Source organism: Grus americana, chromosome Z (assembly GCF_028858705.1).
Source record: "Grus americana isolate bGruAme1 chromosome Z, bGruAme1.mat, whole genome shotgun sequence".
Lineage (NCBI taxonomy): Eukaryota > Metazoa > Chordata > Aves > Gruiformes > Gruidae > Grus > Grus americana.
In genome coordinates this window covers 57,600,472-57,613,352 of record NC_072891.1, presented here as the reverse complement: position 1 = coordinate 57,613,352, position 12,881 = coordinate 57,600,472, and the positions used below count along the sequence as shown (strand labels likewise).

General features: G+C 35.4%; 1 protein-coding gene across 5 annotated transcripts in view; it reads left to right on the top strand.

Moving 5' to 3' along the window:
* The window catches only part of FBN2 (fibrillin 2), a 169,338-nt gene that overhangs the window by 141,042 nt on the left and 15,415 nt on the right, over positions 1-12,881 (top strand). For all 5 annotated transcript variants that reach the window (XR_008574594.1, XM_054808952.1, XM_054808951.1 and 2 more), the window contains exons 44-55: positions 788-913; positions 1,332-1,457; positions 3,080-3,196; positions 5,075-5,203; positions 5,521-5,640; positions 8,915-9,040; positions 9,255-9,407; positions 9,980-10,045; positions 10,327-10,452; positions 10,559-10,678; positions 11,913-12,035; positions 12,462-12,593. Coding sequence is in view for 4 of the 5 variants with exons in the window: in XM_054808952.1 (XP_054664927.1) it covers positions 788-913; positions 1,332-1,457; positions 3,080-3,196; positions 5,075-5,203; positions 5,521-5,640; positions 8,915-9,040; positions 9,255-9,407; positions 9,980-10,045; positions 10,327-10,452; positions 10,559-10,678; positions 11,913-12,035; positions 12,462-12,593 (1,464 nt within the window). In the remaining variant the exon portion in view is untranslated. The remainder of the gene's footprint in view (positions 1-787; positions 914-1,331; positions 1,458-3,079; positions 3,197-5,074; positions 5,204-5,520; positions 5,641-8,914; positions 9,041-9,254; positions 9,408-9,979; positions 10,046-10,326; positions 10,453-10,558; positions 10,679-11,912; positions 12,036-12,461; positions 12,594-12,881) is intronic.

Here is a 12,881-nt window from a genome sequence, read left to right as displayed (position 1 = left end):
TTATTTATTATTTATTTACTCAGGCCCCATAAGCATGCTTATCTTGAAAAGAAGGGGAACATTTAATTCACACGTTTTTCAAAATTTAGGAGACAGACTGTAAGCTTTCTTGTAGGGGTCAGGTCTATAAATCAGTTGGTGACATGTTTGTCTTTAATACATATGCACATAAACGTAATAAAATTTGTAATAGTTTTGTGTCAAGCAATTCACTGACTCCTGAATAGCAAGTAAATGAAATGCTTTTATTTAATTTTACTTTATTTTAGGGAGAGAATTTAATTTTTGTTCTTAAAACTTCTCAAAGAAAAGTTTCCTTGATTTTTTTCTGCCTCTCCCTTCATAGAGCTAATAGTGAAATTTAGTGTGTCCTAAAGTCAATAGGAGTTTTGTCATTGGTATCCAAGGGTCTTGTGCTGAGATGTGCACCTTAAAAAGCTAAGCAAATGTGCGACTACTATTTCAGTTCAAAGGCAAAAAGAGGAACACTTTTTAATACAAAACCTAATTTCTTTATGCAGACATTTAAAATTGCTAAGCCACTTCAGTGTGTAGTAAGTTGGATTTGCAGGAACCTCCTTCATCCAAAAAGTATGTTATGGATGAAATTGTATTGATTTTGCTTTTCATTTGCGTTTACGGCACAGGAGGCTGAAGGTCAGAATATTCATGCTTTGTTGAGGACAAAGATTCATCTTGCACAAGACGGACAATACAGTCTAAATTCTAGGCAGATGTAACTGTCTTGTGGTTTCTGATGTCTGAACCATGACACTTGGTATTTCAGATATTGATGAGTGCAGCAATGGAGACAGTCTCTGTCAAAGAAATGCAGATTGTATCAACAGTCCTGGTAGTTACCGCTGTGAATGTGCTGCTGGTTTTAAACTTTCACCCAATGGTGCCTGTGTTGGTAAGAAATCAGTTGACTTTTCTCATCAATTTTAATCTGTTTGTACCTAAACAATGGCATGTGCAAGACTCTATCAAAGGGTAAAAGCATAATTTATTTTCTGTTACCTTGCATATTTTGCTGTTTTATGTCGCAGTTTCTAATTTATAGCCCTGTTTCTCTGTAGAAGGGAAGAAAAGACAGGGTAAAATTTTTAAAGAACATTCTTGATACATCAACCAAATCCTAACAGTAGTTTTGACCTCAAGGTGTATACGCAAGAAATTCCTATAAAATGAAGTTTTATGATTCAGGTTTAGTTATGGATAATTTTGAGTCTGGTTTTAATAATAATAATATTGTAAAAACATGTTTGTGTAAAATGAATGAATAATAAAAGTCGATAATGTGAACCATCTGTTTTATATATTTGTTATAGATCGCAATGAATGTCTGGAAATTCCTAATGTTTGCAGTCATGGTTTATGTGTGGACATGCAAGGAAGTTACCAGTGCATATGTCACAATGGTTTTAAGGCATCCCAAGACCAGACAATGTGCATGGGTATGGAAAGAAAATGCTTTTGTGTGTGGTTGATTTGTTTGTTTGTTTTTTAAAGGAGGAGGACATGACTCTAATTTTTTGAGGAGTTTAAGGTGACATTAAAAGACTGATTCATACAGTTTTGGATTTTTGTGAATAAAGTATGTGAACTTGTCCTTGGAGTGGATATATTAGTCTGAGGAAAAAAAAAATCACACTATTCTCAGAGATAGCTCCATGTTACTGAAGAATATATTAACCCCATTTTCACAAAAATACATCATAGTGGCTTATTTAACAGAGAAGTTTATAGGAAATATAACAGAGTGATAGAGTTTGGAGATTAAAAAAAGATGTAATTTTCAATTATTTAGAAATGTATTGAGCTCATGTTTCATTTAAAAAACAGAATTCCACGTTTAATGTAACTTAAATCTATACTCATTTTGTATTAAAATGATGACATGATAGAGAAGATATAAGAAGTAAGATTGCAAAATAAGAGTGTTTTTCTTGTTCTTTTAGCATTTCATAATCAGTTCTACAGGGTTTTAAAAAAAATGCAATGCATATGTGAATTCGGTTATCTTTGAGAAAAACAGCTAAAAATGATTTTGATTTTTGAAATAATGATCATCTAAATGTCAATTCTAAGCTACAGAGAAGTCAGTGTCTTCTATAACATAGGTGTGTTCCAATTTCAACTATAACCAGACATTTGAAACCTATTCACATTATATTACATATTCATATACACCTTGAGTCTTCTCATATTTGGACTAAATCACATTTGTCAAACCATCTGAGGAGGATATGTGGGAAAGTGATTTGTATTAACACTCCAAAATTTTGAGAGCCTGGTTACTCAAAACAGTAACTTAAGTAATTCTAAAACTAATTCTAAAAATTCTGTATAATGAAATACAAATCTAGACAGTGACAGGTTATGGAAATGATCCATACAACAAAATGTTTACATTCTGTAAATAAATAAAATGTTTCAGAAAGTCCACCAGAATTAGGAGAACAAGGTCTAAATACCTTCCAGATGCCCATGAAACTCCAGAAATTACTGAAACACACAGCAGAAAACATTGAATTTTAGTGCCTTTTAAAAAAGGATGTTTCCAAGAGTTTGTAAGCAGACTTTATAATTCTGGATGTAGTATTGATATAATATATATATATGTAATTTGACTTGTGAACAATGACACAAAACACCTTTATAGAATGTTTTCAACAGGTTTTGGTGGGCTTAAGAGTAAAATATGTACATAAAAATAGAGATAGTTCCAGGGCTGTGACACTCAATCCTTTGCACTAAGTTCTGATCATTAGTGTACAGTAAGAAATTAAGAAATGTTAGTATGGAAAATAAAAAGAATGCTTTGAGATACTGTACATGCACTTACTATTATCTTTGCATGTAACAGTATCTTTTATTTTAAACTCCATATAAAAAATGCATCATGTAACATTTTCCTATTTGTACCCAGAAGCTGTAAAAATAAGTAGTATAGATACAAAATGTGATAGATGAAAGGAGAGACTGAGGTTGAGAATATTTTCACTGTCCACAGATAACACATTAACACATACCTCAGAAAATCAGTTCCCACATACAGTTTTGTTTCTCTTTGCAGATGTTGATGAATGTGAACATCATCCATGTGGAAATGGAACTTGTAAAAACACGGTTGGATCGTATAACTGCCTGTGTTATCCAGGATTTGAATTAACTCATAATAATGATTGTATGGGTAGGTCATGTAATCCAAACCTTATGTTCATTGCTGCTGGCTTAGTATGCCAAAGACGATGGTATACAGTTAAAACTCAAACAGGAGACAGGTCAGGGTGCTAATAAAGTTAATTGAGTGCAGTAACTGATACTGTTACAAGCCTTAAAGATTAATCATTATTATAATTTTTTTAAACTAATTCAAAATATTTTTTACTGGCCAGCTTGAGATAACATACACCCTAAATCTCTGGACCACTGGGCAACCTTACAGTTCACTGACATCTTAATGCAGCGCTCACGTCCATTAGATTTCCTGGGTAATTACCATAATTGTCCTTGACTACTGGCACATTCCATAGGCACCACTTGCATTAAGCATATATTATATCACACCACAAGTGTTGCACACAGTGTGAAAGAGGAAGCAGACTAGCAGTAAGAAAGCTGCAACTAATCTACCAAATCTGCTCTCCTAAGATGAACTCTGCTTACACAGAGTCTATAAAGGCATTGCTATTTCCTATTCCCTAAAGCAGGGCACCAGAATATCTGATGGTTTTGGACAATTTAAATTCCTGGATACTTGTGATAAAGCAATAAAATCTTCCTGGGCTGAAGAGCAGTCTTGTAAGTCTCTGGAGATCTTCTCCCTTGTGCAGAGCATAAGCCAAAAGAGAAGACAGTTTTTCATTCCTTACTGCTACAGAAGAAAGACTACTGGTTCCTGCCTGGTTCAGGCAAGACTAAAACATCTTAAATAAGTATTTTAAATCCTCTCCTTGTCCAGGAAAGAGGAAATTAAAAACTTGTTCAAGAAAGAAGAGTCTGCTGCCAAAGAATGGCACTATTTGCCAAGGAGGTTCTTTCCCTTGGCAAGTATAGCTGCCAATCTACTGCCAGGAGCATCCAGCACCTCTGCTCCAGGCTATGCCTTCAAGGAGGCCAAGAAGCCCAAACTCACTCAGAGACTTGGCCTTTTGTTAGCACTCCTCTTGACAGCTCGGAGAGCCTCAGGGTCATCTTAGAAACTTTCCCAGTCATTCAAAGGGAACTTAGCCCATCGCAATACAATACTTGGGAGGTATTTCTGCTTGTAGAACTGTAACACAGAAGAAATGCACTATGGAATAAACTAGTAATACAGACATGGCTATACTGGCTGAAGCAGAATGTACATCCTCAGGAGTTGGTATTTAGGCTTCTGAAGAAAACTAAAACCTCTTCAGTGAAACTGATGTTAGTTTTCATCCTTCAAATTCAAGTATTTTGAAACACCAAAGTGTAAGTTATTCTTACACCATGATGCTTATGCAATCTCCTTTTTATTTATTCTGACACTTTCTCATCTGTATTTTTCCTTATGCAGTGCTCCTTTAAGTCTGCATTATTAAAGTAACTTGACAAACTAATAAGCATTTTCAAACCTCATTTTCAGACTGGTTATGAAGGAGAAAATCATCCTGTGGAAGGCAAATGACATGTTCCAAAATTTGAAAATGACAAGGCAGATTTTAGCAGGAAACTCGAGTGCATATAAGTCCAGATAAAATCCAGAATACTCCATGTAACATTTTCTTTTCTGTGTCTGGAGTTAGTATCATACAGTCACTTGGCAGTAATTGAATGTCTCCAGACGCAGTGGCTGAGGTAATGCTGCAAGTTTGAAAATTATAATACCCTATAAAAAAAGAGCGTTGTTTAAATAGAACATATACCTTAATGCACTTGAGTGAGAGTTACTTTTGACTAGCTGTCAGCTGTTCCTTTGTTGCTTCAGGATTTGCCTTTTCCACAGAAATATATATTGCAACTTGAGTGTGTTTATTACATACTGTATATACTATGCTGGGACTCAACTCTTGCTTCTGGGTTTTTTGGGTTTTTTTTTTTATAGATATCGATGAGTGCAGTTCCTTCTTTGGTCAGGTGTGCAGAAATGGACGGTGTTTCAATGAAATTGGTTCCTTCAGATGTTTATGTAATGAAGGATATGAACTTAATCTGGATGGCAAGAATTGCATTGGTATGTATGATACCACATGGAGATGTTAAAGTACTGATCAGCTGAAATAATCATACTATTAGCTCCCATCTAGAGGGAAGCAACACAGTCTGAGTATCTAAGTATAAAAAAAACCCAAACCAACAAACAGTAACTTTAATGAAAACACAGTAGAAGTAACTGGGTTTTGGAATAGTTACTGATCTTCAAGCATTTACATGCCTCAGGAAAAGAAAATTAGAAATGAATCCTACAGTCTTTTTCATGAATAAGCCTGCTTTGTTACCGTAAGAATTATATGATTCTAAACCTTTCTTGATTCCATCTACTCTCTAAAGATACTAACGAGTGTGTGGCACTACCTGGTTCATGCTCTCCTGGTACCTGTCAAAATTTGGAAGGATCATTTAGATGCATCTGTCCACCAGGATATGAAGTAAAAAGTGAAAGTTGTATTGGTAAGGCAAGTTGTCATTGTTGTTTCTGAACAATTTAAAAATTAGAAAAAGTATCTGATTCTAATTTGGTGGAAAGTAGTTGTACACCCTAATGTTTGTGAATGTTGCCCAACTTAAGATCGTGATAACAGGGAATAAGTAGGAAAATTCTTCAGAAATATGTTTTAAAAGTGGAAGGCAAGATATTTTGTACTATATTGTACTGTACATTGTACATTAACTTCTCCATTAATGCAAACAAAAATATTTACTTTTAAAAAAATGGTATTATGTCTTTCATTCACTTTTTTTAAAATGTCATTCATAAAACAAACTGGCCTGTGTACTGCATTTTTATAATGTTTACAGAAAGGTAATTATTGGCAATCAATGCATGAACTAAGCTTCTGACTTCAGAGGGCTATGAGGTTTTAAAATCTTGATAAAATTATGGAGCTTATGGGAACAATTGCTTAAACTGGTTTCTTCTAACAACTGTTTTCTGAGATTCACAGGAGGAGGAAGAGGATACAGCAGACCTTCCATCAGTTTGTGTGTTCTTGTTCATTTAAAGCCTTGATTATCATTCAGGAGCTGAATGCCACACAATTAATTAAGATTTGGTGTGGCAGAGAATGAGAAATAAATCCCAGTTACAATGCCCTTTTCCAGCAGAGCAAAGCACAGGAACACTGTGACTTTATTGGGCATGTAAATTAACCGTGTAGGGCACCTGGCAAGGAAGGTGCACACTACTAGTTTTAGGTAGCTAACCTAGAAGCTTTAGGTTTCTGCATGGTCAGAGGACAGAGCAAGCACCTATCTCTCCACAGTGACTGTATTAAGAAACTTGGTTTTCAGCTTAAATGACTGAAGTTAGCTGGTGTGATAGCCCAGACACACATTCATCCAAATAGCTCCCAATAATAAATGAGCAGCTTGTCCTTGTATGGACTGAAGAAAACACTGGTGAGGACATAAAGATTTGGCCTGTAGCCACCTAATCTGTATGGGTGCAGGAACTGGATCGCAGGAACCTTTTTTAATTTTTGTCTTGAACGATAGGATATATTTTCTAAGCCCCAGAGTTCTCTCATCCTTTTGTATCATGCCACCATATTCAGTTTGCCTGCCAACTTCATGGTTTCTTTTGGCAGCTGCTGTTTCCATATTAGCAATTATGTTTGAGATGAATTCAAATCACCTAGAATTTAAAATCATAAATTTCAAATGAAAGCTTTTGGTTTTCTGGGAATATCACTATTTATGGCCACTTTATTATCCTCACAGAACCTCTTGGTGTTTTTGACAGCACCAGTGACTGCCAAACAGATTTTTTCCCAAACTGAGTAAAAAGGACTTAATTACATTTTTTTTCTTCATTCTGCCATATGTCCAGAAAATTTGCAGACTAAAGTTCCTAGAAAATGCCTAGATAATCACATGTGATTGTACTAATACTTTGTTGAATATTATGACAGCTTTTGCAACATATGTTCTCCATGACTTTCTATTGATTTCATACGCAAACAGCTTTTTAAGAATCCATTACATCTGTAATGTGAAGGTTGGCAATGGCTAGATTACTTTTTGAGCTCAGGGTGATTTTATGCAGGAGAAACCAAAACAGATGGGAGCCACAGAAAAATTCTTGGTTTTCACCTAGCCTTATTATATATTTCCTTTCATTTTATGGGAGTGAAGGGGAAAGGACTCATTTACTTCCACAGTCTGGCTAGTCACCAGTCATCATGGCCAGAAGAAGTATTTCCTCCACTAGTCCCAAGCCATTCATTACAGTAACAATCAGTACTTCAAAAGAGCAGATTTTCCATCCCATTAATGCTGAATTGCTGGATTTTTTCTGCCACACTAACTGGGAAAATAATTAGCTTTTTTTCACTGAAATAAGCTGACTTAAGATGCTTCACATAGTAAGATCCTGCCCATGGGAAGCTACTGTAGAGTTTGGCCATATGCCAGTGGTTTGTTCATGGGCTATACCTATAATAACTTCTGAAAATGGGACTCAAGGTCATATTTTTCAGAAGTAACGTCACAGAATCTATTCCTACATGACTTCTTCCATCACTATATATTCCTAGTGATAAAGACTGCATTTCCATTATTTCATTATCTGCCAAATACACATCAGTTTTCTAAGACTTAGTACAGTAGAGTCCAATAAATATCAGGACAAATGGTGCTACAAATTTGTGACTCAACATCCATCCATGGACCTTACTTTCATGGAGAATACCTATGCCTGCCTACACTTGGATTAAGATCAATATGGATATTATTGTAGAACACTTATACAACCATAGGTCTCTGTGACAGTTCTTTTAATATCCCTTACAGAATGATTCGGGAGGGGTTGTACTGCAGGTATAGCTTTGAAGATTATTAAAATACACTTCAGAATTTATTAAAATATAATTACCTTTACAAATTACTTTAGCAAGGAGGCTTATATCTTCTGCCAGTATTTGCAGAATAGAATAAATTAAAATATATTGTAAAATAATAGGTATGAAAAATTAAAGGTCTATTAATGTATTACTTTTCTTACTCTCGCTGTTGTCTATATTAACGCACAGTATGCAGCCTGATACTGTTTGAGCTGCACAATTTTACAGGCATTTGATATTTATATTAAGTACTCTTTTATTTTGGTTTAAGTTTTTAATAATTATAAAAAGATCTCCACTTCAAAAAAAGTCTAAATCTCACATTTAAATAGTCATAGCAATATATTCTAAATGATGCATTTGAACAGGAAAAAAATTTAAATGACATACCAACAGTGACTGTGGAAGACTGGTAAAAATAAATCTGAATATATAAATATAAACATAGGCCTCCCTCTACTAATAACTAGCTATCGTTTCAGTTCAAGAATCAATCAGTCAACATGAAAAAAGCCCACCTTTAATTACAAAGAACGATCAACATACAGATTTTTTTAAAATTCATCTTTGGATGTTTTATGTTTACAGAAGAGTATTTTTCTTATCAGAAATATGTCTTCTCCTCTGTTTTAGTCTGAAAGCATTTATTTAATGTTTATATTATAAATATGACAAAGAACAGAGAATGGTATTTGGACAGGATAGTGCATGCCAGTGAAATTGTCTAATTTGAAATAGTTAGCGGAACCTTGAGGCTGCTTTCTCGCTTGGGTGCTCTATTGGAGGAGCATCTCCTACTGAAGTTAGATAATTAAATAAACAGTCTTTCTTAACAAAGGAATTCACAGCCAATGGGGTTACAGTGAACGTTTTCTCCTTTACAGATATTAATGAGTGTACTGAGTATCCCAACATCTGTCTTTTTGGCTCTTGTACGAACATTCCAGGAGGTTTCCAGTGCATCTGTCCTACAGGTTTTGTGCTGTCTGATAATGGACGAAGATGTTTTGGTAAGTTATTGATTAAAGAATGAAATAACTTAACTCTTATCAGATAGCAGATGCTCTGTAGATCCCTTCCAAACTATGCCCTTGAGAGGGTTGGAAAGTGCTTTCTAAATCATATGAAAAGTACAGGCCTAACAATATTCTTTTCAGGGCCAGACAGTCATCATCTAACTAGGAAGGAGGTGCTATCTCCATGTAACTGTATTTTCTTTTTTAGATACTCGCCAGAGCTTCTGTTTCACTAACTTTGAGAATGGGAAATGTTCAGTGCCAAAGGCTTTCAACACCACAAAGGCAAAGTGTTGCTGCAGTAAAATGCCAGGAGAAGGATGGGGTGATCCTTGTGAGCTCTGTCCAAAGGAAGAAGAAGGTATCCATCAAGATTTAAAATAAAGCCTTTTTAGGTGGGAGAAAAGGAAAAGCACATTTGTGGGATACCTTTTTGATCATTAGGAGAGATCTTTTTGGCATTCTTTCTTAATGGCCTTTTCTAGAACTATTTTCAGGTCAACAGAAGAAACAAAATTAAATAGAAAAAAAACAGAAAAAGAGAAATACTGAGTTGTTTTTCCTCTGTAAAGAAATGAAATAGTAACTGCTATCTGTAGATCTAGCCTGCTTTAGGCAAAAGAGAAGAGCAAAATGGGACAGTGCCAAGAATCCCTGAAGTAATCAACAGTTTTCAGTTCTTGGTTTTCTCCAAGTACTGAAAGGGGAAGGCCCCAAGCATGCGCACACAGAAACTCAATGAGTTCTAGTGCTGCTTCCCCAATCTAGAGACAGTGTCACTTTTGCATCTGGCAAGACAGCATAATGACCGTGATTTAAACAGTTGACAGTTTTGAAAAATGTGATATAGAGGATTTTTTGATAGCTTTAATCATCTGTCATGGTTCTCTCCCTCACTCAATCTTTTTTTTTAAAAAAAACATACTTCTATAGTTGCTTTTCAGGACCTGTGTCCATATGGTCATGGAACTATTCCTGGAATTGATGATACACGTGAAGGTAGATATTCTTTTTCCTAGTAATAAAAAAAATATATTTATACTTAAAACTAGACTTGAATGTTATAGTACATGACGGCTTACTCCTCACAGCCGCAGGTGACAAGAGGCTGACCTTTAATAAATGTAGGCCATTATGAAATGATGGTTAAAAGCTTACCTTTGAAATTGCATGGTTAGAGAAAAACAGAATAGGGTGCTTTGGGTTGTTTAACTGCTTTTTTAAGACTTGATATGGAAATGCATCAGCTAAGTGGTTGCTAATATCTTTCTGCTTTTTAGATGTCAATGAATGCCTTGAAAGCCCAGGGATTTGCTCAAATGGTCACTGCATCAATACGGATGGATCATTCCGCTGTGAGTGCCCCATGGGATACAACTTAGACTACACTGGAGTACATTGCATCGGTGTGTCCATATTTCATAAGTTATAAGAATTGTAACACTTGAATTTCAAGCACAATTTGAAATGTATCCCAGTTTTCTTCAGTTTGCATTTATTCATTATATACAGATACTGATGAATGTTCAATTGGCAACCCATGTGGAAACGGTACATGCACTAACGTGATCGGCAGTTTTGAGTGCAACTGTCACGAAGGATTTGAGCCAGGCCCAATGATGAATTGTGAAGGTAACTTGTCCACTTTATTTTTGTTTTTCTTTAGTTTTTGTCCATTCCTCAGTATTTGAATTACTTTATTAACAAGGCCTTTGGTACTATAATAACTAGAAGAAAAAAATTTCTCTGCTTGATATGTGTAATTGAAAAAGAAGTCCTGAATTGATTTAAGCAGTATTTTTAGTTTATCACAGGATTTTCCAGACTGCATGTTGTGGTATGTGGTATGTGACATTATTCAGCTGTTGGAAAAGGGTGGAGGGCGAGGGGGCAAGGAAGGGAAAAGTTACTGTAGCGCCCCCCAAAATATCCTTGTAAATGGTATAGCTAACCATGGCAAAAATGCCTGAATTTGCAGAGCATTTTTTGTAACTGAGGCAGAGCAGTTATGAACTGACCCACTCATCATACTTACAGCTAGAAGTGAGTTATACTGAATGTAATAACGTGAAGTCAGACCACTAGTCCATATAGTTCATTATTTCAAACCTCATAGTTGAAATGCTAATTCAGTGTACAATCGTGACTAACAACTTTCTGCAGTTCACTCCTCTAATACAAGAGCTGAGGATATAGGGAGAATATGATATAAACAGGGAGATGCATCCCTGCAGAGTGGGTTTAGTATCTACCTATAGATAGGTAGATACTTCTGTCCAAGAAGCTGTCCAGTACCATCTTGAATCCACCATACCTTCACAGCCTCTTGTGGCAGCAAGATCCAGAATGTCACTACTTAAAGAAGTATTTTCTTTCATCTGTTTTAAACTAATCCCCTATTAGTTTCATTAAGTACCTCTTATTTTTCATAGTGTGGGATTTGTGTACAACAATTCTGCTCTCATTGGATGTTGATCAGGATGCTACTTACAAATTTTGTATTTTATGAATCATAATTAATTTGCTTTCTGAAGCAAGAATTCAGTTTTTTAGAATTGGAAAAAAGCCCACATCTCTCATCACACAAAAATACATTAAAAAATGACCATATAATAAAAATCTGAAATAGGCTTGCCCCAACTTGTCATTCTAAGCTCAGGTTGTTCCATATTTATTATGCAATTATTTTTAAGCAGAGCTTTCTTCAATTTTCTCTGACTACTCAAAACCACACATCCACAAGGTTCTGGTTTGAATTATTGCATTTCTGATACATTTAGATGAGAAGAGAAGCACAGGTATAAGAAAACCTTGGTGATTGTTTAAAAATTAGTGGAGAATGATTATTTTGTTCCTTTCTGTTCAGATGTAAATGAGTGTGCTCAGAATCCCTTGCTGTGTGCTTTTCGTTGTATCAACACTTACGGTTTCTATGAATGCACATGTCCAGTTGGCTATGAACTAAGACAAGACCAAAAGATGTGCAAAGGTATGATGTATACACTTTTCTCCAACTTCCATCACCTTGTACTGGCCAAAGCATAATCAAAATATTTCTGTGCATCTTGCATTCATCCTCTCAATGGAATGTAGCAAACAGTCCAATGGATAATGATTTACTCTTTCAGAACTCATGTAAGGCCAGTATCTAGTGGTTTTGTTATCAAGTGTACCCCCTTGATGGGGATTGTAAAGCCAAGAAGGTCACAATGATGAAGTTCATCTTTTCCATGACAAGATAATACAGCTCACAAAGATTAAGATAACTGCAATTAAGCATAGCTCTCAGAGTTTTCTTGCAGGCTCGTTAATTAGGGAAGTCCATATGTGCTTTTTCTTGAAAAAATGCTAGTTGTCTTCAGTAACTGAAGCTACTGGAAGGAAGTTCAAACACAAAATATATATTTTTTTACAGATCTAGATGAGTGTGCTGAAGGTCTCCATGACTGCGAATCAAAAAGCATGGTGTGCAAAAATTTGATTGGTACCTTCATGTGCATTTGTCCTCTTGGAATGACCCGGAGACCTGATGGAGAAGGCTGCACAGGTAGAGCTTAGAAAGGGAAGAAGACATCTACTGAAATGCAAACAAGTGAAAAATTCTCTGTTTAGGTATACAGTAAACTAGAAAACAGCAATTCATAAAGGGAACTTAAGATCACTAATGATGCCCAACATCTTAAACTCTCTTTTTTGTTTCAAGGTTTGAGTCTTATCTGAAAGTAGTTCTGAATGACTCATAAGTACTTCAGAAGAAAAACTCTGGTTTTGTTTCTTTTGTTGTACAACAAAATCAGAAAGTTTTTCAGACACTTGTTAGACTTAAAATACTAAG